The sequence below is a fragment of the Amblyomma americanum genome, chromosome 7, assembly GCF_052857255.1.
Source record: "Amblyomma americanum isolate KBUSLIRL-KWMA chromosome 7, ASM5285725v1, whole genome shotgun sequence".
NCBI classification, from domain to species: domain Eukaryota; kingdom Metazoa; phylum Arthropoda; class Arachnida; order Ixodida; family Ixodidae; genus Amblyomma; species Amblyomma americanum.
This window is the reverse complement of record NC_135503.1, coordinates 27,234,638-27,258,678: the sequence shown is the minus strand read 5'-3', so window position 1 is coordinate 27,258,678 and position 24,041 is coordinate 27,234,638. Positions and strand designations below refer to the sequence as shown.

Below are 24,041 nucleotides of genomic sequence, written 5' to 3'. Positions count from 1 at the left end.
AGCCACCTAGTCACAGATCTGCTGCGGGACTACTGGTGCGACGCTGCCAATATCCACCACCAGACTGCGCCTTGGAGCCTCCAAGAAGGACTCTCCAGCCTCGTACTCTGGGTCTGCGACCATCACTCCGCAGTGTTCGACGAGCGGCCACCGTGTTCAGTTTGCGGTGGACAGGCTGGCTAGAAGGTCATGTCTTCCAAGGAGCCCAAGTTCGAAGCCGTTCCGACGAAGGAACCCGTAGACGATGCATATGAAAGGGAGACTGACCCGGATTTTATGTGCGGAATCTTAGGATACAGGCCGCCCTGGCTGCAGCGATTCGCCAAGGCTTACTACTTTCTCCTGTTCTACACCCTGTTCGGCATCTTTCAAGGAGCGCTGAAAGCCTACCTGAACGGGTGCATTTCCACAATTGAGAGGAAGTTCGGTCTGACTGGAAAAACCTTTGGCATCATTCTCATCGCGGACAACATCAGCGCGCTCTTCGCCAGCTTGCTGATCGGTTACTATGCCACAAAGATCAGCCGGCCCAAGATCATCTCTTTTGGAGTTTGGATCTCTGTCCTGGGATGCTTCTGCAGCGTGTTGCCGTACCTCATCTACGGGCCGGGATTTATAAACCACGGTGGGTCTACGTCCGACACTAAGACACAAGCCGTGTCGCTGAGCATGGCGAGTCAGCTGAAGTTCTGCACAAAGGTAGAAAACAACGACAGCGATGGTCCCGGAGTTGTCAGTGACGAGGCGCCAGCACCGACGGCCATCGTGGCAGTGTTTCTTCTGTTTCTGGCTAACTTCCTCAACGGTATCGGCGGCACGGCGTTCTACATAGCTGGAGCAACGTACACGGACGACAACGTGAAGAAGAAGAACTCTCCGGTGTACTTCAGTAAGTCAGAGAGCCTTATTTCCTCTCTTGTCTTTTGCTCTTTCCAAGTCACAACTTGTGGCATAGCGTAGGCGCGGTCTGGGTGTGCTGAGCAAGCTATGGATTGATAATAATTTCATACGCTCCACCTATTGGCGCAACCTTCTGCGTTATTAGTGTCTCATAAGATTTGGCCAACAAAGTTAACTAACGACGGTTTAAATGGAGCGTCGTGTCCGTGGAGACTGACTACTTTATGGTAGAGTAACTTAATCATTTTAATGAAGACAAGTTCAGCAAAAAGTAAGTTCGATATACAACACTAAACTTTTCAACGTTCACGCTACATATACTCTTCCTCCAAGCCCAAGAGCTGGCTTAGGTTCGCTTGGAACTTCAAGGAGAAAGCTGAGGTATTGGTGCTAGTAACCAGGTAGCTCGTAAGGAATTTTCGCTGAAGTGGCAATTAGTCATTGTGATTGCAAGAACAAATTTCTAATTGTGTGTCATCGGTGCCGAACAAAAAAAAAAATCTTCGATTCTTATAAAGATTTTGTTTATTATCTTCGTTGCAATAATTTCTAAAGAGGTTTCTGTTTGTTATGTGCAGGTTTAATCATGTCTCTGCGCCTCGTCGGACCCATGTTGGGGTACGTTTCGGCATCGGTTTGCCTAAGCATCTACGAGTCACCGTTCGGTAAGCAAAACAAGGGAATCACAATCTCTCTTCTACACCGTCTCGCTTTTCATACTTAAAAAAAAGTTGATGCTTTTCTGCTTAAATGAAGCGGTAATGCAACACGTAATGCGGTATAACACGTTGAAATTATTTTCTTCAGAAAAAAGAAAGAATAGTTACCAGTGGCTCTCAAGCTCAGGAAAGAAACTTCTACTTGAACATTTTTCTGTTTTTCTGTGGGTCATCGACAGGGCGTAAAAAGGCAATATATTTCAGAGATCAGTCGATCCAATTGAGATGATTCCAAAATTTCACAATCCTCGCAGTGCAGTGGAGTCCCATTGTTATCAGGAATAATAGTAATAATCTGTATTTTGTATTGCTCCTTCTGTTTACTTTGCTGCAGTGGCCCCACTGTCTTCCCCTTAACACTTTCAGGAGCTGTAGGTATGCTTGAGAATATAAAGTCCTCATACCTGCGGCGCGTTCAATTATTCGGGCATGTGTTATATATTACGCTCGCACCGTGATGCCACACCGGTAGAGATGTCCGAAGCAGTTTTGAACAACAGTAACTCTTGCAGCAAGTTTCGCTAAATCAACTTTCTGTGGGAGGAAGGATGATTGGGACATAGTTCAGGACGTCCTTCGGCGCGTATTGATAATTTAAAAGCGGTACTGTTGTTAAAAATATTAACAGAAAGAGAAGTATTTTTCTGAATCAAAAACGCCCGGCATTACAAAATAATTTAGTTATAAATATACAGAGGCAAGGTCTACCACGATACCTGAGCGAGCCTTGACAGGAGAAGCTCGAAACGGTCGGGTATTGTGCTCTTGCGCCTAACGCGTTATAACAGTGAGGGTGGCCCGCTGTTTTTGCCTAGGCATAGAAAGCGGGTGCCGAATCTGTATCAGTTCGTTATCAAGAGGCTCGGAGGCACTCGTCATCACAGTAGTGCCAGTGAGGTTGCGTATGTACCTCGTAATTATTAACGGCAGCTGCTGTGTACTTCCCAAAAGACGTTCCCGCGATGTCTTTGATGACTCCTCGGAAGTTTATACCCTTTCACTACAGTATTTTCTCGGTAATACTTAAAGTTCAAGTTGTTTGTTTCATTACCATTTCTGGATGCTGGAAACACTAAAAAAAATTGAACGAAATAGTTGGCTTCGCGGAAACCGCGCCATTGTTACAGACGTGAGCGGGTAGGCAGTGGTATCGCAGTTATTACCGCAAACATAAGTGGGATAGGTCAATGAAATGGAAAAAAAAAATCAAATTCAAATATGCAGAGCATTGAAAGAAATCGGATATAAACAATATACAGCCACTCAACTCTGACACATATATTTTCTAACAGAGACGTTTTGGTAAGATTCAATGTGATTTGCGAAATATACAATAGGACAGGCATATTGCGATCAGAGAGCAACACAACTAGAGGGAAGGAAATGCGCAAGAAATGTAGATAAGGCGCTCCGAAAAAAAGTTACATAAAAAACAAAATTTGGAAGCTGTGCCGTTCAGAAAACGTGATCTTTACTCGTTGAAAATCATCACGCTTATATTAAAAGCGTAAAAAATCTCGAAACGTAGTATGTTTACAAAGCATTGGCTTTTTAAGGGTGCGTGCTTCAGTGAAACACTGTGATGTGCATGACACGCCTTGCTTCAGCTAATGAGCACGCCAGTTCGCAAAATTGCTTCCAGGAAAGAACAAGCTCCTTGACTTTCTGGTGCCTGCGCTCTAGCCAATCGCAATAGCGAGTGACACCATGCCGAATGAGCTGACTAGTCGCGCGTCGCACGTGCGTGAGCAGCTTCTTGAGTTCAGCCCGTGAATGGCTGACGGCAGTTCTGAATTTCGCGGCGCTGTGGTATTTGATGTGGGCAGCATAATCGTTGGAATTTGGAATATTTCCTTCATTGGCAACAATGCATAGTAAAAACGACGAGGATCAATCAAAGTAAAATACTGAAAAGTAAAAATTACTTATGAAACCGGAAAAAAGGGCTGAGTTTTCATTTTAATGCCCAAAGGACGTGTTTCAATCAATCAATCAATCAATCAATCAATCAATCAATCAATCAATCGATTGTTAAATCAATCAGTTAATCAGTCAATCAATAGTCAAAATAGACAAATAAATAAATTGAAAGTCAGCACTCGTGTCTATTTTTCTGTTCTTGACCCCGCTTTTGTCGCGCTGTCACAAATGAAGATTATTCCACTCCCCAAACCTTCCGCCTCGTTTAACCCGCTTTATAAATATATCCCCCAAACTCAAAAAGTCCTGTGACCGCCTCCATATTTTTTCGCTGCCCTCTAATATAAAATGTCCTCTCGCATGTGCGTGCAACAGAGGACCCGGGCATAAAGCGGACGCACCCGAACTGGATCGGCGCCTGGTGGCTGGGCTTCGTCATCTGGGGCGGCGCCATGGCACTGATGTCGCTGCCCATGTCGCTGTTCCCGAAGCACATCCGCAGGAGCTCCGTGTATACTCGACCTGAGACGAAAAATACCGAACCGAAGTCGCTTCGCGAGAAGATCGCCAGGGACGCAAAAGGTGAGGAGCTTTCTCAAACTTACGGGGCTTAATTATGCCTGCAAGCATGGGTACTTCACTAAAAGGTAAACGGCACATCAACAGTTTCTGCCACGAAACGTGACAGGTTTGAGGATGAAAATATTCCCGCAGTATTCCAGCCTAAAATAAAATAATTAATTAATAGTGCAGAAAACTTAAAAACAATGCTTTACAGTTAGCTGTAGTATTTATTGTACTACCACTCCGGACAGTAAATAGCTGCGGTGTGGTATGCTGTGGAATGGTAAGGTATGTCGGGTTCAATGTCTGAGAGCTACGCATGAGTTAGGAGAGACGCCGTATTATAGGGATCCGAATTTACTTTAACCACCTGAGGTTGTTGAACACGATCTACAACATCTCGCAACACACGGGCATTTCGCCTCCATAGAAATGCGGCCGCCGCGGCAGGGACCCAATATCACGACCTTGGGACCAACAGCCGAACGCGACAGTCACTAAGCCACCGCGCTGAGTCAATAAATTCATACGTGTGACCCGATCAGATGAACTATCGGTGAAGCCACTTCTACAACGCGCCCAGATTAGGCGGCCTGCCGTTCCAACAGCTAGTTGACGGTGCGACGCGGCTGCATATGTGCTCCTCGATAGCCAATTTTAAATTAGTAAACTGAGTTCATTGACTACAGTCACCAAACGAAAGGACATGAGGTGCCTGTTCAAGGCTTCATTTTCTACTGACAGGCATTGCGAACCCCGTCTAGATGCCTCTATCTGCTTAATGAGGTCGCTAAAAAAGAAAGAAAGCTAAGTTTTTCCTCCCTCGGGTCAAAAAATTGACAATGACGGTCCTCTCAATGTCGCTGGGACCATACCCTCCTAAATACTGCTTATCCTACAGTCTATAACGTCCTACACACTAAACAATTTCTCACCCTTTAGGGTGTAAATCAGCTGTCCCCAGACGAACACCCTTTTCCAATTGTTCAGTGCCAAAAAAGGGTGCAGCGATCAGAACCCTTAAGGAAGGGTGCACTTAATGATACTTTAGAGGATGTAATGGTTGCGCCCTCATTAAAGGGTACTATTTTTCCGTAACACCTCTACGAATGCATGTTGGAAGGGTGCTCCACACTGATCCACCCATGAAGCAAAAGCCTTGGATTGATGCACACCCTCTAAACTTTCATGCTGTGCACCCTTCCTGAAGGGTGCTGATCTCTGCACCCTTTTTAGCACCCAAAAGGGTGTTCATCCGGGGACAGCTGATTTGCGCCCTTAAGGGTGAGAATTTGTTTAGTGTGTACGCTGCGATAGTTCTGTCCTGGCTGAGCTCCATACTGAGAATCCGGAATCAATATTATAAAAATAAAGAAATAGCACAGCTTTCATTATCTACGGTTGTGGTCAGGTAAGGGTGGTAGCCGAGGCCTCTTGGATCTTTGTTTTCACTGAAACTTCTACATTTGATAGAAGAGTATGTCCACCAAGGGAATGGTACTTAGTTTTGGGTGAAAGGCCGCACTTTTTGGGGGAAGGAAATTGTATATGACACGAGATAAAAACGTCGCTTTTACGATTTGGCAAAATCGCTAGCTTGGGTCCCGGCAGCAACTGAAATAAAATTTCGTGGAACCTGAATATTTTTTCAGTAATTGTATGCAAACTTTTATGTTGGAAGCAGTGCAAAAACATTTTTTAGCTCCTATAATTTCGCACCGAAAAAATTGCAAGCATTTTTGAAAAAGTCAAGCATTCTAATAAGGAAAATTTTTAGGATTGAGGTTTAAATTTTTTTCTCAGTATTGATCTGTCCTTTTTTTGCGCCGTCGAACAAAATTTGCACTTGTAGTTCGGTCAGACGATCTTAAATCCGGCGTTGAAATCATCTTGAATTCGACAAATGAAAAAGACGCAGTTTGAGATTAAAAAAAAAAAAACCTCTGATTTTCTGTAAAATTTCCCTGAAAGAACGTTTAGTAATTAGCAGTTGCAGATAAAAAACTGTTGCATTATACTGTATTAAACTATAAAATAAAGGTTTAACGCAGGCCATATTCATTCAATTACCAGTACTGGATATTGCCCATTAAAAAGAGTAACGTACACTAATTCGGCTTAGAACTGACCACATGTTGTTCAGTTTTAGTTAGCATACTGGCATGACTGCTCTACTGTTATTTTATTGTTCAGCTACAGTGAGTATTGTTCAGTGAATGTATTTATTTAATTATTGTCTTTTAATGAATTTTATACGACCGCTGAATGTTCATTCAAATTATTACTTATATGTTTTAAAACGGGCGACTTTTTCGAATGTAAATATCAGTACCTTGATGTGAAAAGGCTCTTTTAACTGATCGTTTAATTTAGGCTGAGGTAGAAGACGGAGCAGGTTAAGTTAACACTTCATGGAATTTCTGTACACAGGAAATCGCCATTGGAATTGGACATTAGCAGGACATTCGATGTCTTAGACGAAGCGCGAACGTCTCCAAATAAAAGCTTTTTCAGGCGCAAGACTGCGTTTCTGTTAACTGCAATACCAAATAAAGGGGAACAGTTCATGTCGCTATCCCCACATGCGGTGCCCCCGCACAAGACCGTAAATTAGTATAGAACAATAGTATAGGCCCCCTTAGCATTGCCTAAACTGATTCAACATCCCCTCATTAGATGCATGCGGTTGTCATGTACTTTTTCTGCCCTTTTCCATCCTATACTAAATGTGAGTAAGCTGACTATTCCGAAAGTCCTGAGTGGTAATATCATCCAGTTTTCCTTTAAGTACACCTACGAAGCCACTGGTTCTTTCTATGCGCTCATTTCCAATCGAGATCAAGGTGTGTAGCGTTTGTTACCTAGCCCATAATCGCCGTTGCACGCACTTTTGCTGTGCCTTGTGGCGGGAAACGTCGCTTTTGTTGTTTGGTATTCCTCATGAAACTAATTTTTGCGGAGTACACGGGTTCGAACCCGACCGCAGTGGTCGCGTTTCGATGGAGGCGAAATGCAAAAAGTGCCCGCGTGCTGTGAGATGTCAGTGGACGTCAAAGATCCCCAGGCGGTCTAAATTATTCCGAAGGCCTCCACTACGGCACCTCTTTCTTCCTTTCTTCTTTCACTCTCTCTTTTATCCCTTCCCTTACTGCGCGGTTCGGGTGCCCACCGAGATAAGTGAGACAGTTACTGCGCCATTTCCTTTCCTCAGAAACCAATTTTTATTTTCATTAATTACAAGTTTCTTACATACATGTTGCACCTTGTTACAGGCGATCTTGTCTGTCATTTTGTCGGAAGTAATGGCGATTCTCTATGTCCAGTTTTTTTTTTTTTTAGGTGGAAACACATTTCTGCCAATTGTACGTCTTGAGTTCATTTGGAAACAAAACTGTGCAGTACTAGAGAAGGCAATAATAATAATAATAATAATAATAATAATAATAATAATAATAATAATAATAATAATAATAATAATAATAATAATAATAATAATAATAATAATAATAATAATAATAATAATAATTGGTTTTTTGAGGAAAGGAAATGACGCAGTATCTGACTCATATATCGTTGGACAACTGAACCACGCCGTAAGGGAAGGGATAAAGGAGGGAGTGAAAGAAGAAAGGAAGAAACGGGTGCCGTAGTGGAGGGCTCCGGAATAATTTCGACCTCCTGGGGATCTTTAACGTGCACTGACATCGCACAGCACACGGGCGCCTTAGCGTTTTGCCTCCATAAAAACGCAGCCGCCGCGGTCGCGTACGAACTCGGGAACTTCGGATCAGTAGCCGAGCGCCCTAACCACTGAGCCACAATGAGCCACAAAGCAAAAGTGCGAAACTAAATTTTCTACTTATAGCTCTCTCTTTATTCAAGCATAAATCCTGGAATAGATCTTGTGTACTTGTATAGACAGATTAGGTGACCATCCTTAAAAGTGATGTTAATAGAAATAAAGCAATCTCGGCTATTTAACGATCTCATTCGACGCCAGAATTGCCGTTAGGTTTTCGTCATGACTACAAAATTCAGTTTTTTTTTTTTTGCAACGCTTGCCCGTAACGAAAGCGTAGGCGGCGCTAGCTAACCGACGTATACACAGAATCTTCTTGTTTTCAGGGCAAAGAGGCTTTTCTGGCTTTCCTGGCCAGGAGCACAAATCAGAACTATACCAATTCGCACACCCTTCTTTTAAATTCAATTAAAGGAGCTATAGTTGATCTCAGTGGTGTGAAAGTTCGAGCTAAGCATTTTAAACTCCGATTCTAAGTCAAATTACCGTGCAATATTTTTGAAGGACGTCAAAATTCTTACTCCAATTTGCCAGACGTATAGAAACAACGCGAACAGGCAAACGTATTCTTGCTTTGACTTATTAAAAAAACACACAAACAAACAAATGCTTCCAAGGTATATTCTAAGATTTTGCCACTGTACTAACTAAAACGCAACCACATGCGCTCAGTTCGAAGTTAAATTCATGACCATTGCTCTTTTCAACGGGCAATATTCAGTAAAGGTAACTGAACGAAATGCGGCCTTTGTTAAGCTTAAATTTTTATTGTTTAAAACAGAATCATGCAGTACTCAATACTTTCTTGTTGATCTAGAAATTACTGGTAATAAAAGCTTTTGAGATGAATTTTAAAGACAATCGGTGGGTGTCTTTTAATATCTCCTTAAAAATTTGCTTTTTTCTCAGTTCCGGAATTCCAGGTGACTTGAACTGTTGAATGAAAAATGACTTTTGTCCGACAATAATAAAAACGTGAGAAGTACGAAAAGAATATTCAGCTTGAAGTTTTCAATTTTGTTGTCCCATTAATGTCCTAAACTCTGCCCTTATTGACACGTGTCACCTTTTCAGCAATCTTTTCGATTTGTTTGCTGCAAAGTTACAGGGGTCAAAAATGTTTTCGCGCTGTTTGCAAGAGAAAAGTTTCTATACAGTAATTGAAAAATATTCAGGTTAAAATTTTTTATCTAACTTTCTTCGTTCATCGGAACTAGCGGTATTGCGAAATCGCAAAAGCGACTTTTTGCACTTCGTGTGATACATGACTTAAAAAATAACTGCAGTGTTTGTTGCAAGCCTAAATATTATTCCCTTGTATCGACACATTTGCTCATCGCATAAAAAATTTGATTTTAAACAAAAAATGATCATGGGACCTCGATTATTGTTCTTGTCTGAAGACACCCTCATTTCTTTCGCAAGCTGCGCTGATCGCAGCACAACTGAGTTTCACACGGATGTTCTTTTCCGGGGAACAAATATTTGCAGAGACGTCTTCAGTTGGAGTCCGGTCTTCGGTGGTTTTGCGCTTCCGACAGATTTCGTGTTCTTTTCAGGTGGTCTGTGCCGCAATCTCAAAGACTGATAGCTTCCACAAGTGCGCTCCGAGAGCGCAGAGCACTTGAAGTGATACGCCACACTCTAGAGAGCTGCTGCTGGCCACCCGGCACAATTTTCGGATTGTGCGCTTTCCGGAAAGACCGTGAATTGAGTTTCTCGCAATACGAATGAATAGACTTTATTTTCTTGGTGAATAAGCGTTTCTTCAAATGCAGTCATTTCCCGACCACACCGTCTAAATAGACTCGTTACTTCGGTCATAGTTCTGGCGGTTTGAAACCAGCACCTCGAACAACCTATCTGACGTTTATGAACAGAAACAGCCAGAAATCTCTACAGTGCGATATTTAGATCCTGTGGGTAGTGGTTTGTTGCTTTCCGCCTGCTTCTTGTCTCACTCGAGCAAAGTTTTATCTGTGTTGCGTACAAAAGTACGGCGTTGTGTTGACCACATAGCAGCGAGAACATTTTACGGCTTAGTAGCCATCCTCATAGCTCCGTAAATTCTTTTCCGCCTCAAATATAACTTTTCTTGTCCATGACTTGGACTTCTTCAGCGAAAGGCGCCTCTCTTTCTCCCTACATTTTCGCGAGCACGCGTGCTCGTGTGTGCAGTGTTTGTGTTTAACGAGAACAGAAAACTGGGCAAGTTGGAATGGATTCATCTTTAAAGGGACACTGAGGAGAACTCTATCATTTTTTTTGTGTTAGAAAAATCTGATAGTTCGGCATTCCATGGCTTTGTTGCCGCTTGTCCGGGCGCGAAAGATGCATTTATTTCAAAGAAATTTGGATTAGAAGATGAAAAAGTTTTTCCCGCCGCTCTGATTCAAACTCAGGGAACTCTTATGACGCCACGGCAACTCTTATGACGTCTCAGAACGGAGTGACGTAATACGTGACGTAAACGCAGACTCCGTGATTTCTGACGGCTAGCGGTGCGGTGCGCAACCTTCCTTTGCCAGCCTCAGAGATTCGGGGCTTCCGTGAGGTAAGGAAAATACCTCCAAGGTGGCGCCTCTTGTCCTAGGAAGTCATCACGCTTGTACTTGCGAGTTTGGCCTGTGGCGGCGACACCTGTATTTTGTTTCCTGCTATTTTCTACATTACAAGAGTTTCGTTTTCAGTAAGAGTGGCGTTTTTGTGATCAGGAGCTGCTATTATATCGATACAAGCCAACTTCAATTTTTCTTCAGTGTCCCTTTAAGCAGCGCGAAACACAAGACGTCTCGAAACACAGGGCGCTCGTGCCGTCTCTTGTTTCTTCCACTACGCCCTGTGTTTCGCGCTGCTTAAAGAGTGTTTGCGTACTGGACACATATTTGTACATCGCGGGATGACATTTTTTTTTCTCTTCTTCATGTAGGTTAGAAAGGCACCAACTCGTTTGGGCACTCTCTCATGACCACATTTGCCTTGCCTTTAGTCGGTAATCTTGGGCAGCAAGTGTGCGCAAACTCACCGGTCTTAAGTGTGAGCAACCTCGGAGGCTCACATCCCAGAGGCAAAGCTTTGTGTTGCATAAGCTGAGGTCTACTTGTGAGGCGAGGTTGCGAGGGGCAGAGGAAACGGCATCTAACCTTCGAGACCCATGCGCTGCTCTCTTGCTCGGACATTTTAGAAGCGAGGCTATGGGACACGCTGAGAACATCGGCTTGAGTTGCACAGCATACAATGGACCCCTCTTCACCACACTGCCAACTTCCTTGAGAATATTGTCCACCGTTAACTATTGTGGTATGACCGAGTTCCGCAGTGCCTCTCGTTGTCTTGGCTTAGTTCATCTCTTTATAACTTACGCGAAAAGCGCTAGTGGGCAGCGCACGAATATGCATTCATTACGTAACCACCATTACGCGTGTGTGTGTTGGGGGGGGGAGAGGACTTGACGAGATGACCATTATTTATTTATTTATTTATTTATTTATTTATTTACAGATACCTTACAGGCCTCCGGAGAGGCAATGTGTAAGGGGGGTCAAATACAGAAGTTTGTGCAAAATAGGTTAGAAATCAGAAAAAAATAGTAAAGTACAGCAAAACACAAAAAAACAGGTGAGTTCAGATACGATATCGCAATTCACAAAAAGAGACAACAGTTAAACACAACTATGCGTCATGTAACAAAAATATAAGGGAAATGCACAAAAAGTTATACAAAAGGAAAAGAGTGTATCAGGCATACATGAGGAAAGCCGCGCATCAACAGAACCAAAGAGGCAATAGTCTCAAGCAGCTGAAAACGAAGTTATATGCATCTTGAGTATAAAATTGACGTGCTAAGCGTTATCAATGAAGTGCTTGAGTAGATGTTTGCGAAAGGTGTCATGATTACCCTGCAGGATGATGCAATCCGGAAGGTCGTTCCAGAGAGGGATGCACGCGGGAGTGACGAGAAGTGGAAATCATGTGTGTTGCCATAAATCCGGGCATAGCTGTAGTTATTATGTAATCTATGTGATAAGTAGAAGGGACGCTGTAGATGTGCTGGCGGTGAATCAGTGGTATGGACGTATTTGTGAAAGATAGGCACTAGTCATCCTCCTAACCTGAACACCAGAACACTTCGTTTTCTTCTTCGTATACACTTCCAGCCTCAATAACAGTACGCACATAGGCCACGACAGGTATTCTTCCTCTCCTTTAATATAACGCAATGATATGTACATACGCTGACATAATCAGACGAGCGTTTAGGAGATGGAGATTACTGCAAACCGCTCTTTGTCTTGGAATGTGCAGCGTGCTTCTGTAGTTTGACTCAGAATCTCAAAAGACTTAGTCTGATATGTATTTGTTTTAGATGGTTTTGCCTGTCAGTCAGGGCGGTTGAAGCCTGGCATCGGGGGCGTGCTCGGGTGGCGCTTGATTCGCTGGTGCGATAGGCTGTGGCTTTTGCGCGCAGCGGTTACTGAGTGTACAGAGGTGCCCACGTCCTTCGTCACTGTTAGAGTTTCCATGAAAACTTGGCGACCCGTGCGTGTTCCGGAATAACACATTTTCTCAGTAGATATATTTATTTGTGTAATGTGCCCACTTTTCATGCAGATTTCAAGAGTGCTGTGAAGCGGTTGTCCAAGAACCCTGTCCTGATGTGGAAAATGGCGACTTAGTCTGATATGCATTTGTTTTAGACGGTTTTGACTGTCAGTCAGGGCGGTTGAAGCCTGGCATCGGAGGCGTGGTCGGGTGGCGCTGGACTCGCTGGTGCGATAGGCTGTGGCTTTTGCGCGCAGCGGTTACTGAGTGTAGAGAGGTGCCCACGTCGTTCGTCACTGTTAGAGTTTCCTTGGAAACTTGGCGACCCCTGCGTGTTCCGGAATAATACATTTTCTCGCTAGATATATTTATTCGAGTAATGCGCCCACTTTTCATGCAGATTTCAAGAGTGCTGTGAAGCGGTTGTCCAAGAACCCTGTCCTGATGTGGAAAATGGCGACACTTGTCTTCATCATCAATGCCATCGGTGGCTACGTCAGCATGTTCCCGAAGTACGTAGAAAACCAGTACCGAGTTTCTGCGTCGAAGGCCAGCCTCTTCACAGGTACGTGTAATAGTACTCGTAAAACGCATATTCGTGTCCATGAGGTATAGAATTGTTGCGGAAGCGCTGACAAGTGTCGTCCGCCACATCAACTTATCAATAATTATTCAAGCGACTTAACTCTACATTTCCCTGAAATAAGGGCAAATTGTTTGCCCAGAAAAATATTGGGCCACTCTTTTTTAAATTATTGAATGAGATTTACTGGACGATCTCGCTAGGATGAGAAGAAGTGGCTAGTGCAACCATAGGGAAAAAGATACGCAAGTAAGTTGCAGGATTTTTCCTTATAAGCAGTTTACCATAATAAAGCTTGGAAATCACGTGAGCAATGTCTTATAACGAAACATGGTACAGAGCGCGTCAGCAGAAATTTCAATTTGTATCAGAAAGGCACACGGGTTCAGAAGCGCATGGTTTGCATGTTGCATACGATTACAGATACCTTTACTTGCGCCACAATTGCTCATAATCTCGAAGTCGAGAACTGAACACTCTTTCTCAGTAGGTGTCAACAGTAGCAGTTCAGCGGGACTTTTCCTTGTGGTTCTTAGCAAAAAGAGGCTCTTGAAGACCGACTTGAGCGAAATTTTGCCTTACGTGTTAAGGCTAGTCTAAGTGGATAAATTGATTGAAAAGGCCTAATCCAAAAACTGCGTCGAAATACGAACTATAGCGTCAGAAGCGACACATCAGTCTAAGTTACAGGAACTAAAAATAAATGACGCCCATTACCAGTCATCGGAACGGGCCTTAGGAAATCCTTGCGCGGATTCCATGCTAGTTCTATTTGAATATCACCTCTCGAACATTTTGGGGTGTTTGCCTCCCATTGTCAGCATGACAAACAGAAGCGCAACGTTTATCAAAGCAGTTCTAAATAACTGTGCCCCAGAAAATATTGTAATATAGGGATTATCTGGCTCGTGAAATCGAGGAACTCTGTGTAAATTTGGTGTGAATTCATTCTTTTGAGGCATCAGTCATTTGAAATGCGACTTTTTCTTCACTTCTTCGTGCCAAAAATGTCGCAAGCTTGTCGATTATTGTAATGACTTCATCAAAGCCGTACCCTATGAACTTGAAAGTAAAATCGCGAGTTCAACCAGGCTTGATACCAGCCGTTTAATTAAAAAAACTGAGCTATAAAAGGCAGTGTCATATGCCGATACTCCAGCGTCATGGCTAATAATCGGACTAGTGTAAATTTGGATGTTAATCGCTGGATGCTGGAGAACTCAACCTCTAGCGTCGCCGCGGCATCGGTAAGCTGTCTCGGTAGCAAAACTTTGGAGAAGCCGTACCGAACATGATTCCTGCAGCTTTCTTTCACCGTTCAGCTAAAATTTTGTTCCCAGAGAAGATAAATGTTTAAGATGACGGCCTAACGAAGAGGCCTAAATTACGCTTAATTTTTCAGGGCAAAAATGTGTCATGCCGCAGAAATATCTAGCTACACAACCTATCACTTCCGGGAAGTTTAAGTACAGCAGACGCTTTATCTTTTCAGACCATGCATACATCCGACAACACATTCCGTATCCACTGCAGCCCATCAGTAGTCGCACGCTTTTCTTGATAAAACCAACTGTAGCTCTGGCGACTGTTTGCGCGGTATGCTAGAGTAATCTAATCGCCCGTTCTGGCGGCATGCTCCACTGAATCACGAGAACGGTTCAGTTACACACTTCCATTGTTTAGTTTCAATTGTTTATCATTTTCTCCATTACGTGTCATAGCCAATCACAGAGTCTTCATCTAGAGCGGTAGAGTTCGTCTTCGGCGCGGTCCGAAGCATGAATAGAATTCGATTATACTCCGCAGTATTAACAATTTTGTTTCTCCAGTGCAGTTTTCTGAATGGGACCAACGGTACAAGGCCCACAGTGCCGGGCTTCGGCGGCACGAAAGAACTCAACGCCGGGGCATGTGGTTAACACTAAATTTAGATGTTACAATGCAACAGAGTTCTGTAAAATCTGAAACTTGTCAAACATGTTTATCCGTTTGTCCCTATCCTGAACGTATTTTCGGGTCACAAAACAACTGCAGTGGTAGTAGTATTAAGTCATAGCAAACGCACGCAGGCCCCACCAAGGTGCTGGCTATGATGATCGGCCTCTTCCTTGGCGGAATGATCATTCGCTTGTGGAAGCCACGGGCCCGCACCATCGGCCTGCTGGGAGCCTTCGCAGACTTCGTCAACATTGCGGGCCTCTTCGCGGGAATCTTCCTTGGATGCTCTGGCTGGCAACTGGCTGGTACTGGGATAGGCAGCGACGGCAGGTATAAGCTAACTATTACCAAAAAAATATATGCGGGGCTTTTACCATGTAGTGGCGCTAAAATTTCTCACGAAAAAATGGAGAAAGAGCTGTATTACAATTTTACCGTATTTTCGGCTTTCTTTCTTCTTGAAAACTGACATCCGTAAAGTATGTTTGGCACATCAAAAACTCTTTGTAAACTTGTTTTTCAATTGAGAAACACTGCAAAAAAATGAAATGGACTCGAAGTTAGACATACGTTTGTTTTCTTGCGTCAAAGGTATGTCGAGAAACTGGGCAAATCTTACAATGGCAGGAAGTTATATCGAAGCAGGAAGTGATTATTACCATAAATGTGAATATTTGCTGTGTCTCACACTGTTAGATGCCGATATGCTCTTAAAGAGTCAAGTCTTCTTATTCACGGAAGCCGCGCACGCTTTTCGCAGACTGTGTTTCGTAATGAAAAACTTTCAGGGAACACACACTGAAAAAAATGCCACCTCTATCACGTTCAATGAATGCTAGGATCAGCGCATTGAATGTCGTGTTGAACCGCATTGCTGTATTTATGACCTCCAAGGATGCGGGCAGCCCCGCAGCAGAAGTGGGCATTGTTGTCTTGTGAATGCCAGGGTTTGGCAGAAATAAAAGAAGTGTTCAAGTTCAGAAGGGCGGCAGGGGATATGGAAATACGAAAAAATAAAAACATTGGCACATCGCAAAGAAAAAATCTCACAGTGGGGTGCTATCATCTTGTCGAAGACAAATATTTACGCACGAAGGCATATGTAAGTGAACAGGCGGTATGTTCCGCCCCGGTTTATAATGCGCAGAAATATAAACGCATTTAATTCCAGTAGATGACAGGCTAGATAATTTGTTCCCGCAGAAGGTATCGTTTACTGCGTGTTCAATGAGCACAACTTTCAGCGCGAAATGCTTTCCGCACATTAACGAAGCACTCGCAAACACGAGCCTGAATACCAGTGTACTTAGGAATCATATCCTTTTGAAACTCGGCAGTGGAAAATTTATGGGATATATTAGACAGCGAAGTTGCAAGCGCAGCAGCTATGAAAGAAGGTTTAGTTTTGGAGAAACCTGGTTCCCAGCTACGTTTAAAACTTGTGCTGCCATCTACTCAGCATGGCTAAATATGTATTCCTACTCTTCTGTCCAGGAGCTCTCTAAATGATGGGACTCAGTTCGAGCATGTTTTTGTTTAGGGAGCGGTAAAAAGAAAATAAAAGCACAGCCGTATTCGCATGCATTTAACAGTCCGTAAAACCTTTTTATTAAGCACTTATTAGTACTTCTAACAATGCAACCGAAACATATTAACACATATTTCAGTAATGGAAGCTAAAATTTTCCTCCCAGTTTTAGAGATTTCATAACTCTCTCGATATTCAGTGTCTCCCATTCTGCAGTCATATGTTCGGAACGCAGCAAAATATATTTCAGCTGTATTTTCGAAAGGTATTATAATATCGTAAACGCTTGAAAAATAACTTGATGGCCTTCGTAACCATATTCTTCTTAACGACAGAAGAAAGTACAATAATCTTTAGGTTGTCTACTACGCTGTCTACAATGAGCGTCTAAAGCAGACACCAGTGGTGTCTGTGAGGCCCGCGATGCCCTTTTCGAGCTCCCGTAAGGCTCACTCGCAGCGCCACGGTGGACAGATGGTAGCTGCGTTGAATTTGACAACGGTGGGCAGTTTGCTCAAAATCCGCTGTGCAGGTTTCCACCTTCTACGATGGGTGGGTTGCGATGACGGTATAAGGTCACATGAACTCTCTCGACCAATCAGAGGATTTCATTACGGAGAAACCGAAAACTGCAACACGGCGACCTCATTGCTGTCGCATTGAAAAAATATCAAGTTCACAAATTAGACAAAACTTACGCTCGCGGTATCAGGAAGTTACTCACGCGAAATTAGACAGGGCAAAACATGTACTTAAATATTACTTAAGTCAGTCCCACAGCCAGTGAGTCAAGGAGGGTGTATCCTGGTTCCAATCGTTGGGCTTTGTTCAGTGGAGATGTTCTCATAAAAGCTATGCCATATGTGTCTGTGAAAAATTAGCACATAATAATAATAATAATAATAATAATAATAATAATAATAATAATAATAATAATAATAATAATTGGTTTTTTGGGGAAAGGAAATGGCGCAGTATCTGTCTCATATATCTTTGGACACCTGAACCGCGCCGTAAGGGAAGGGATAAGGGAGGGAGTGATAGAGGAAAGGAAGAAGGAGGTGCCGTAGTGGAGGGCTCCGGAATAATTTCGACCACCTGGGGATCTTTGACGTGCACTGACATCGCACAGCACACGGGCGCCTTAGCGTTTTTCCTCCATAAAAACGCAGCCGCCGCGGTCGGGTTCGAACCCGGGAACTCCGGATCAGTAGTCGAACGCCCTAACCACTGAGCCACCGCGGCGGGTATTAGCACATGTCGGAAGTTTCAGCCTCACCGCTGGAGTTTTCTAATTAATAATAATAATAATAATAATAATAATAATAATAATAATAATAATAATAATAATTGGTTTTTGGGGAAAGGAAATGGCGCAGTATCTGTCTCATATATCGTTGGACACCTGAACCGCGCCGTAAGGGAAGGGATAAAGGAGGGAGTGAAAGGAGAAAGGAAGAAGAGGTGCCGTAGTGGAGGGCTCCGGAATAATTTCGACCACCTGGGGATCTTTGACGTGCACTGACATCGCACAGCACACGGGCGCCTTAGCGTTTTTCCTCCATAAAAACGCAGCCGCCGCGGTCGGGTTCGAACCCGGGAACTCCGGATCAGTAGTCGAACGCCCTAACCACTGAGCCACCGCGGCGGGTACTAGCACATGTCGGAAGTTTCAGCCTCACCGCTGGAGTTTTCTAATTAATAATAATAATAATAATAATAATAATAATAATAATAATTGGTTTTTGGGGAAATGAAATGGCGCAGTGTCTGTCTCATATATCGTTGGACACCTGAACCGCGCCGTAAGGGAAGGGATAAAGGAGGGAGTGAAAGGAGAAAGGAAGAAGAGGTGCCGTAGTGGAGGGCTCCGGAATAATTTCGACCACCTGGGGATCTTTAACGTGCACTGACATCGCTCAGAACACGGGCGCCTTAGCGTTTTTCCTCCATAAAAACGCAGCAGCTGCGGTCGGGTTCGAACCCGGGAACTCCGGATCAGTAGTCGGAGTTCCCGGGTTCGAACCCGACCGCGGCGGCTGCGTTTTCTATGTAGCCCAGTTCTAGCTCTTGCGATGATTAAGTTTCTGATGGGCCTCGAATGAATCTCGTAAAAACGGTGTGATCTCGCCACATCTAATACGCACATAGTTTAATTGCCGTGTCATGGATCATTTCCCTGTAACGCGAAAGTTAAAGCAGACTGAATAAACCGCCCCCGCGTAATGCAACCCGCCATTACACTGTCAAACAATCTGTTTCGCTCCCCAAATTTAGATGGACGCTATCCGCAACATCAACTTCATCCACACTAAACCTTTTCACGCAGGTTATCATTCCGGGCTGCCTGCAACCAGGACTGCGCCTGTCCCACCGGCCGTTTCCAGCCAATCTGCCATGTCACCGAGCGTGCCACGTACTTCTCTCCCTGTGCTGCCGGTTGCATCGATCGAGGAAACGTACGTTGATTTTACTCTTGTAAAAACTCACCTCGAGTTTTATGAAATTCTCATGAACACTCTATTGACGGTTAGCACAAGCTTCAATGAAGTGCTTTTTTTTTTCTGAGCATGTACAGAGTGTCGTATGTAACCTTTATAAAATTCCGCCTATCAAGAGTCAAGGAGTCATGGATAAGATGGCTCGCACCTGCTACTCTATTGAAGAGGACGCATTCACATAGGCACGCTTTCCGAACACTTCCTACATTCTTGCAGATAATATAAGCCTCGATTTTGTATGTTTTGTTTTTGTTTTTTAAAGGTTAGCAAACATTTGCCTGGTTCGATGCGACACGTAATGTGACACTGTGGGATTCGGATCGACTTTTAAAAGAATTCTGTCAACAAAACATTAAACCCTGTTCTCACTCGGTGAACAGCACATAAAGCACGAAATCAAAAAAGGAATAAATTAAATTAATTTCGGGTGAATAAGTTATACTTATAAGTTATACTTATGCTCAAATCTAAGCTTTCGTGCTGGTTGTTTTTTTTTCTCTTTTTTCCTTTTTTTAAGTCCAAATATCAAAAAGCGTTACACAGCAGTCAGCAGAGGGCAGTACAGACGGTGACAAAGAAGTCTTGGTTGCCGGTCAATCTTTCCGCAGTTACCGACTGTCGGCCGCATCGCTATGACATAACTTCCTCTCCGAAAAGAAGTTTTTAACTGGCTGCGATCAGTTCGAGCCTCGTAACTAGAAATAGTCGAATACCTCTCCAGCTTCTTGCACGTGACAAGTGCGATTTCTCGGAAAGTCCTTGATTAAACTACTGAGACTTTCTGTACATGAAGCATCCTGTACAAATGTAGTGAACGGCGAGAAGAGCATAGATTTATTTCACTTTCAAGCCTGGAAGTATGACGCAGCGCTGTCTTGAGAAGACCTAGCTGATTCTGGAAATTGCTGCATGTACGCCTTGAGAACGTGTGTTATCTTCTTGACCTGTTTTAGTACACGGCCTGTTAATCTATATTTAATGCCTGGTATTACTGAAAACGTGTGCTCATTTCCGCATAGGCATTTCTTGCTATTATATAACATGAAAGAATAAGTGTACAGCCTCGAGATTACTGCACAATGGAGTCATAATTTAACGGCTAATAATATTCAACAGTACACCTGAGGGAACATGAATAAACTGCAATCTTTGTATTGATACGATTTTGACATTCTACTTTGTTGAGTGTGCACGATTTGATGATGATGATCATCGATGGTGAGCCGCCCTCTTTGGCTTTCTGTTCTCTCTACAATGCTCATGTAAGCTTCACTCGTCAAATCTCTTGTGTCTTAAATGATCATTCATCGCGCCTCGCAGGGTTCCATGGCGTGCTCTTGCATTCTTGGAAACTCGACAAATGAACTAGATGTCCTGCTACCAAAAATCACCAATGGGTTCTGTGACTTCCCGTGTCAGAACATGTACATCCTGGTACTGATCGTCAGCCTGGGAAAGCTCATATCCCAGCTTTCCAGGGTAGGGTCGACACTCATCACGCTCAGGTAAGCGTAACCGCTCGTTGTATACTTTCATCGAAGGAATTGTGATATTCCTACGAAGCTAGATAGTATAAGGATTAACACTACCTAACACATTGGTTGATGTCATTTTAGCTCAGTACTTACAAATAAACTAGACGCCAGTATTAGCCCAGGTCAGCCAACAATACTACTGGTGATAGGTATGTCGGTGACAGCAGATCCGAAATAGCTGATCGAGGAAAACTTGGTGAAATTTGTTAGTATATTTTCCACCAGCCATAATGACTGCTCGATAAGGCTTGATTTAGTACACTAGCACTTATTGTGGTCATTACTCGCACTTATCCGTTCTGTGTCTGTTCGAAGTTTGGTGTGGCAGGCTGCCTGCCACCTGTTTACCGGGTTGTGGGCAACTGCCCAGCAGATTGTGAGTAAACTGGCCACCGTGCAGGTGGCAGTTCAATTAATGATTGGTTGCCAGAAGTTATCGGGAAGAGCAATCTGGGTCTCACAAGCCCCACCGATGGCAGCACCTGCCATCGCAGGGCGAGGGCGCATAGCCTAACCGCAGCACAACGGCTTCAGGGGTGGTGTGAGGACTTCCAGGAATCTATGAATGCAGAAAATGACTGCTTACCGAAGACGACGAATATCTGTCGCAACGGGGCGATTAAGTCGAAGGTCGTGTTGTATTTGCTCAGACAGAGTGTCATAAATTCTGCGCGTGCCTTAGAGTAAAAAATTTTATTTTTTCAGCATTTATTTATCTCTCCCTGGCCCTGGGATAATATTGTAGAGTTCAGTGGGAAACTTCGGCAGTGCGAAAAGTGATTCTCGTGTTTCGCAAGCAAAGCGATCACATTTCTTTAATGTACCTCTCACTATAGGCACTGTTTTTAGTGAGAACAAAAATTACGCCAGTAAATTTACGCGTACCAAAGCTGAACCTTGGGTGCAATGCAAGCTTTAGCGAATGGCTTCCAATTAACTCCTGACAATAAGATGCCTAAAGCATGCGCCGACACTATGCATTTTCATACCGAGGAATTCTGGACAAAAGCATTTTTGAGCGGGAAACCATTTATGAATCCAATTTTTTTATTCAATGTAAAATTTCACTGTTACAGTCAATATATCCGCAGGTCACCCGACGGCAGTTTGGTAATTTTTATTTTTATTCACGTTGTGTCTATCGTCAAAAGCGTTCCTCACTGGTTTTCTATGGCAGTCCTAACTATTCGATGCGATCGCTGGAAACATTTTAAAAGAAAGATTTTGCTATAGATACCAAAATAATGGACCGTTACCTTCAATATTTCTGTAACAGTGTCTTACATTTATTCAATTTTCAAAATTTTTGCCTGCGAAAGCTGGATTTGATGCATGCACACAAATTGGTGCAACCAAATTCAAGTAGCGTACATACTTCACTTTTCAAACATCTCCAGGCCATGAGGCTTCCTGCCAGGCCGTATAGTGTAGGTCTAGTTGCAGCCCTGTTATTTCAAGCTTTGGTTAGGGCGTAGGTCCTGCCCACCTGATATTTGTAGTGCTTTAAACATGCTATGATACACGCAACCGAGACCAAAACCAAACCTTGTGGCTTCGGATCCTTTTAGGCGTCCCGCAGATTACGACCACTTCTTTTTTTTTCATTTCGTATTGATTTCATTGTGATGAAAAATGAGTTTGATAGTCCGCAACATTCTTAATCAGAGCGTAGCCTTGTTTCGCCTCTCACGCTGAATCATTTTTTCCTTCTGTCATCTTTTGTAGGTGCGTTGACCCAGCAGACAAAGGAATAGCAGTGGGGATGCTTGCCGGTTGCCTTAACTTCCTCGGTAAGCATTCTGGTGTTTTATCTGTGGGTTCTTTCTAAACCGCAGCGCAAATACGAAAGGACAAAGTCGCGATTTGGTTTGGTTTGGTTTACAGGGGTTAACGTCCCAAAGCGACCCAGGCTATAAGGGACGTCGTAGTGGTGGGTTCTAGAAATTTTGACCACCCGGGGTTCTTTAACGTGCACTGGCATCGCACAATACGCGGACCTCTAGCATTTCACCACCGCGGCCGGGATCGAACCCGCGTTCTTCGGGTCAGCCGCCGAGCACCAAACTGCTGAGCCACTGCGGCGGCGAAGTCGCGATTTAATGTCATGTCTTTACGGGTAGTACAGCACTTAAACGCTCACACTGTACGCGTGCGACTGTGAATAGAATCAAAAAGATCCATCCGACTCTCTGCCGTCCACAGCTACAGTTTTGAGGCCATTGTACTCTGTCCTAATCCAGTGTCTTTTTTGGTCACAGGAGCCATCCCCTACCCGCTCATCTACACGGCCATCTTCGACGCCACCTGCCTCGTGTGGGAAGACCGTGGAGGGCACCGAGGCAACTGCTCCTTCTACGACGTCGACAAGCTGCGCGTCGCCTTCCACGCTGTCACGATCATCTTCATGAGCCTCGGGCTGGTGTGTCAGCTCGTGATGTCCTACTACGCCAAGCGGGTCACCGACATGTATGGTGAAGCGGACGATCACGCCGAAGTTGGGGACCTGTCCAAGCCAGGAAATGGCGCATTGGAACTCAATGGTACAAACGGCATCGACGCTGAGAAGAAAGCGCCCAAGAGTTCTTGAGTGGGAGGGAATAGGTGGTTCCTCCTGGACGGGCACTGCGCGCGTTTAAGTGCGAAAAAACACTGCAGAGTGCTAATGCGCGCGCATTTGAGGCGACTGTTTATGGTCCTCCGTGCTTTAGGACTTCACGCCGGTGTCTGCTCATGTCCAGTAACGCTTAGTGAATGCGCGACGAATGCAGCTCGCGATGTGAACATCGCGGGCAAGTCAACTCAAATCTGTGGAAACGGCAGCATCTACATAGTCGTCACGTACGATGGCTAAGTGGGCATACACAGCATTGGCGTCCATAGCATTTGGCGTCTTCGCTTGGATTCCTTCCTTACGTTGGCGTCTCAGTACAAAGGCTGATTGGTGCTTACGAAAAACTTGATTGGGGATATTAAATTCTACTGCGCTTGCTCCAGGGCGAATCTGTTCCTTGGAAACAACTATGTACGCATAGTAAATCTGCGACATCTGGTGTACAACGCAGCTATTGCAGAACGTATATGCTCTGAAATGGCGGAGTGTAAAATTTTACATGAAAAGATAAAAAATTTGAGGGGAACTTAAGCTTCGCCTTTAAGGGTATGACGCGACAGCGGTTCCTCTTGCTCATGCAGACGCACAATACTTCCCATTTCACAATCACAATCACAGTGTGAATGACTACACGACATACATATAAAGCCCCACCTTAGCGAAACCGTGTGAACGTGCATGCGTGGCTTAGCAGTAGCGTGTGTGAATCCTAACTCGAAGGTCAGGGGATACAGCGATGATACTGCTACGTAGCAGCTTGAGAGGCGTCGCTGGTAACGTGGGTTGTTGCCTGCTGCGTGTTTATGTGAGTATGAGGAGGAATACACGACTGGGCGCGTGGCTCGTGGTTGCTCCGATCGTTAAAGATCCGATGCGTCGCTGGTGTGGCTGGTGCCATCTA

The 24,041-nt window shown here is 44.1% G+C and overlaps 1 protein-coding gene across 1 annotated transcript; it reads left to right on the top strand.

The window, feature by feature from the left end:
- Positions 1-23,913, top strand: LOC144098726 (solute carrier organic anion transporter family member 74D-like). Its single transcript, XM_077631564.1, has 9 exons — positions 1-889; positions 1,479-1,565; positions 3,915-4,121; positions 12,845-13,009; positions 15,097-15,295; positions 18,823-18,952; positions 20,315-20,499; positions 22,255-22,319; positions 22,788-23,913. The coding sequence occupies exons 1-9, from the start codon at positions 190-192 to the stop codon at positions 23,114-23,116; spliced, it is 2,067 nt and encodes a 688-aa protein (XP_077487690.1). The 5' UTR covers positions 1-189; the 3' UTR covers positions 23,117-23,913.
- The last annotated feature ends 128 nt before the right edge of the window (positions 23,914-24,041 follow it).

What these genes read in the sequence shown, in the direction of transcription:
- LOC144098726 (XM_077631564.1), top strand. Translation starts at nt 190, where the DNA reads ATGTCTTCCAAGGAGCCCAAGTTCGAAGCCGTTCCGACGAAGGAACCC. An exon ending in GAAGGCCAGCCTCTTCACAG is followed by an intron (nt 13,010 to 15,096) that starts GTACGTGTAATA and finishes AAACGCACGCAG; the next exon opens with GCCCCACCAAGGTGCTGGCT. An exon ending in TCGACACTCATCACGCTCAG is followed by an intron (nt 20,500 to 22,254) that starts GTAAGCGTAACC and finishes CATCTTTTGTAG; the next exon opens with GTGCGTTGACCCAGCAGACA.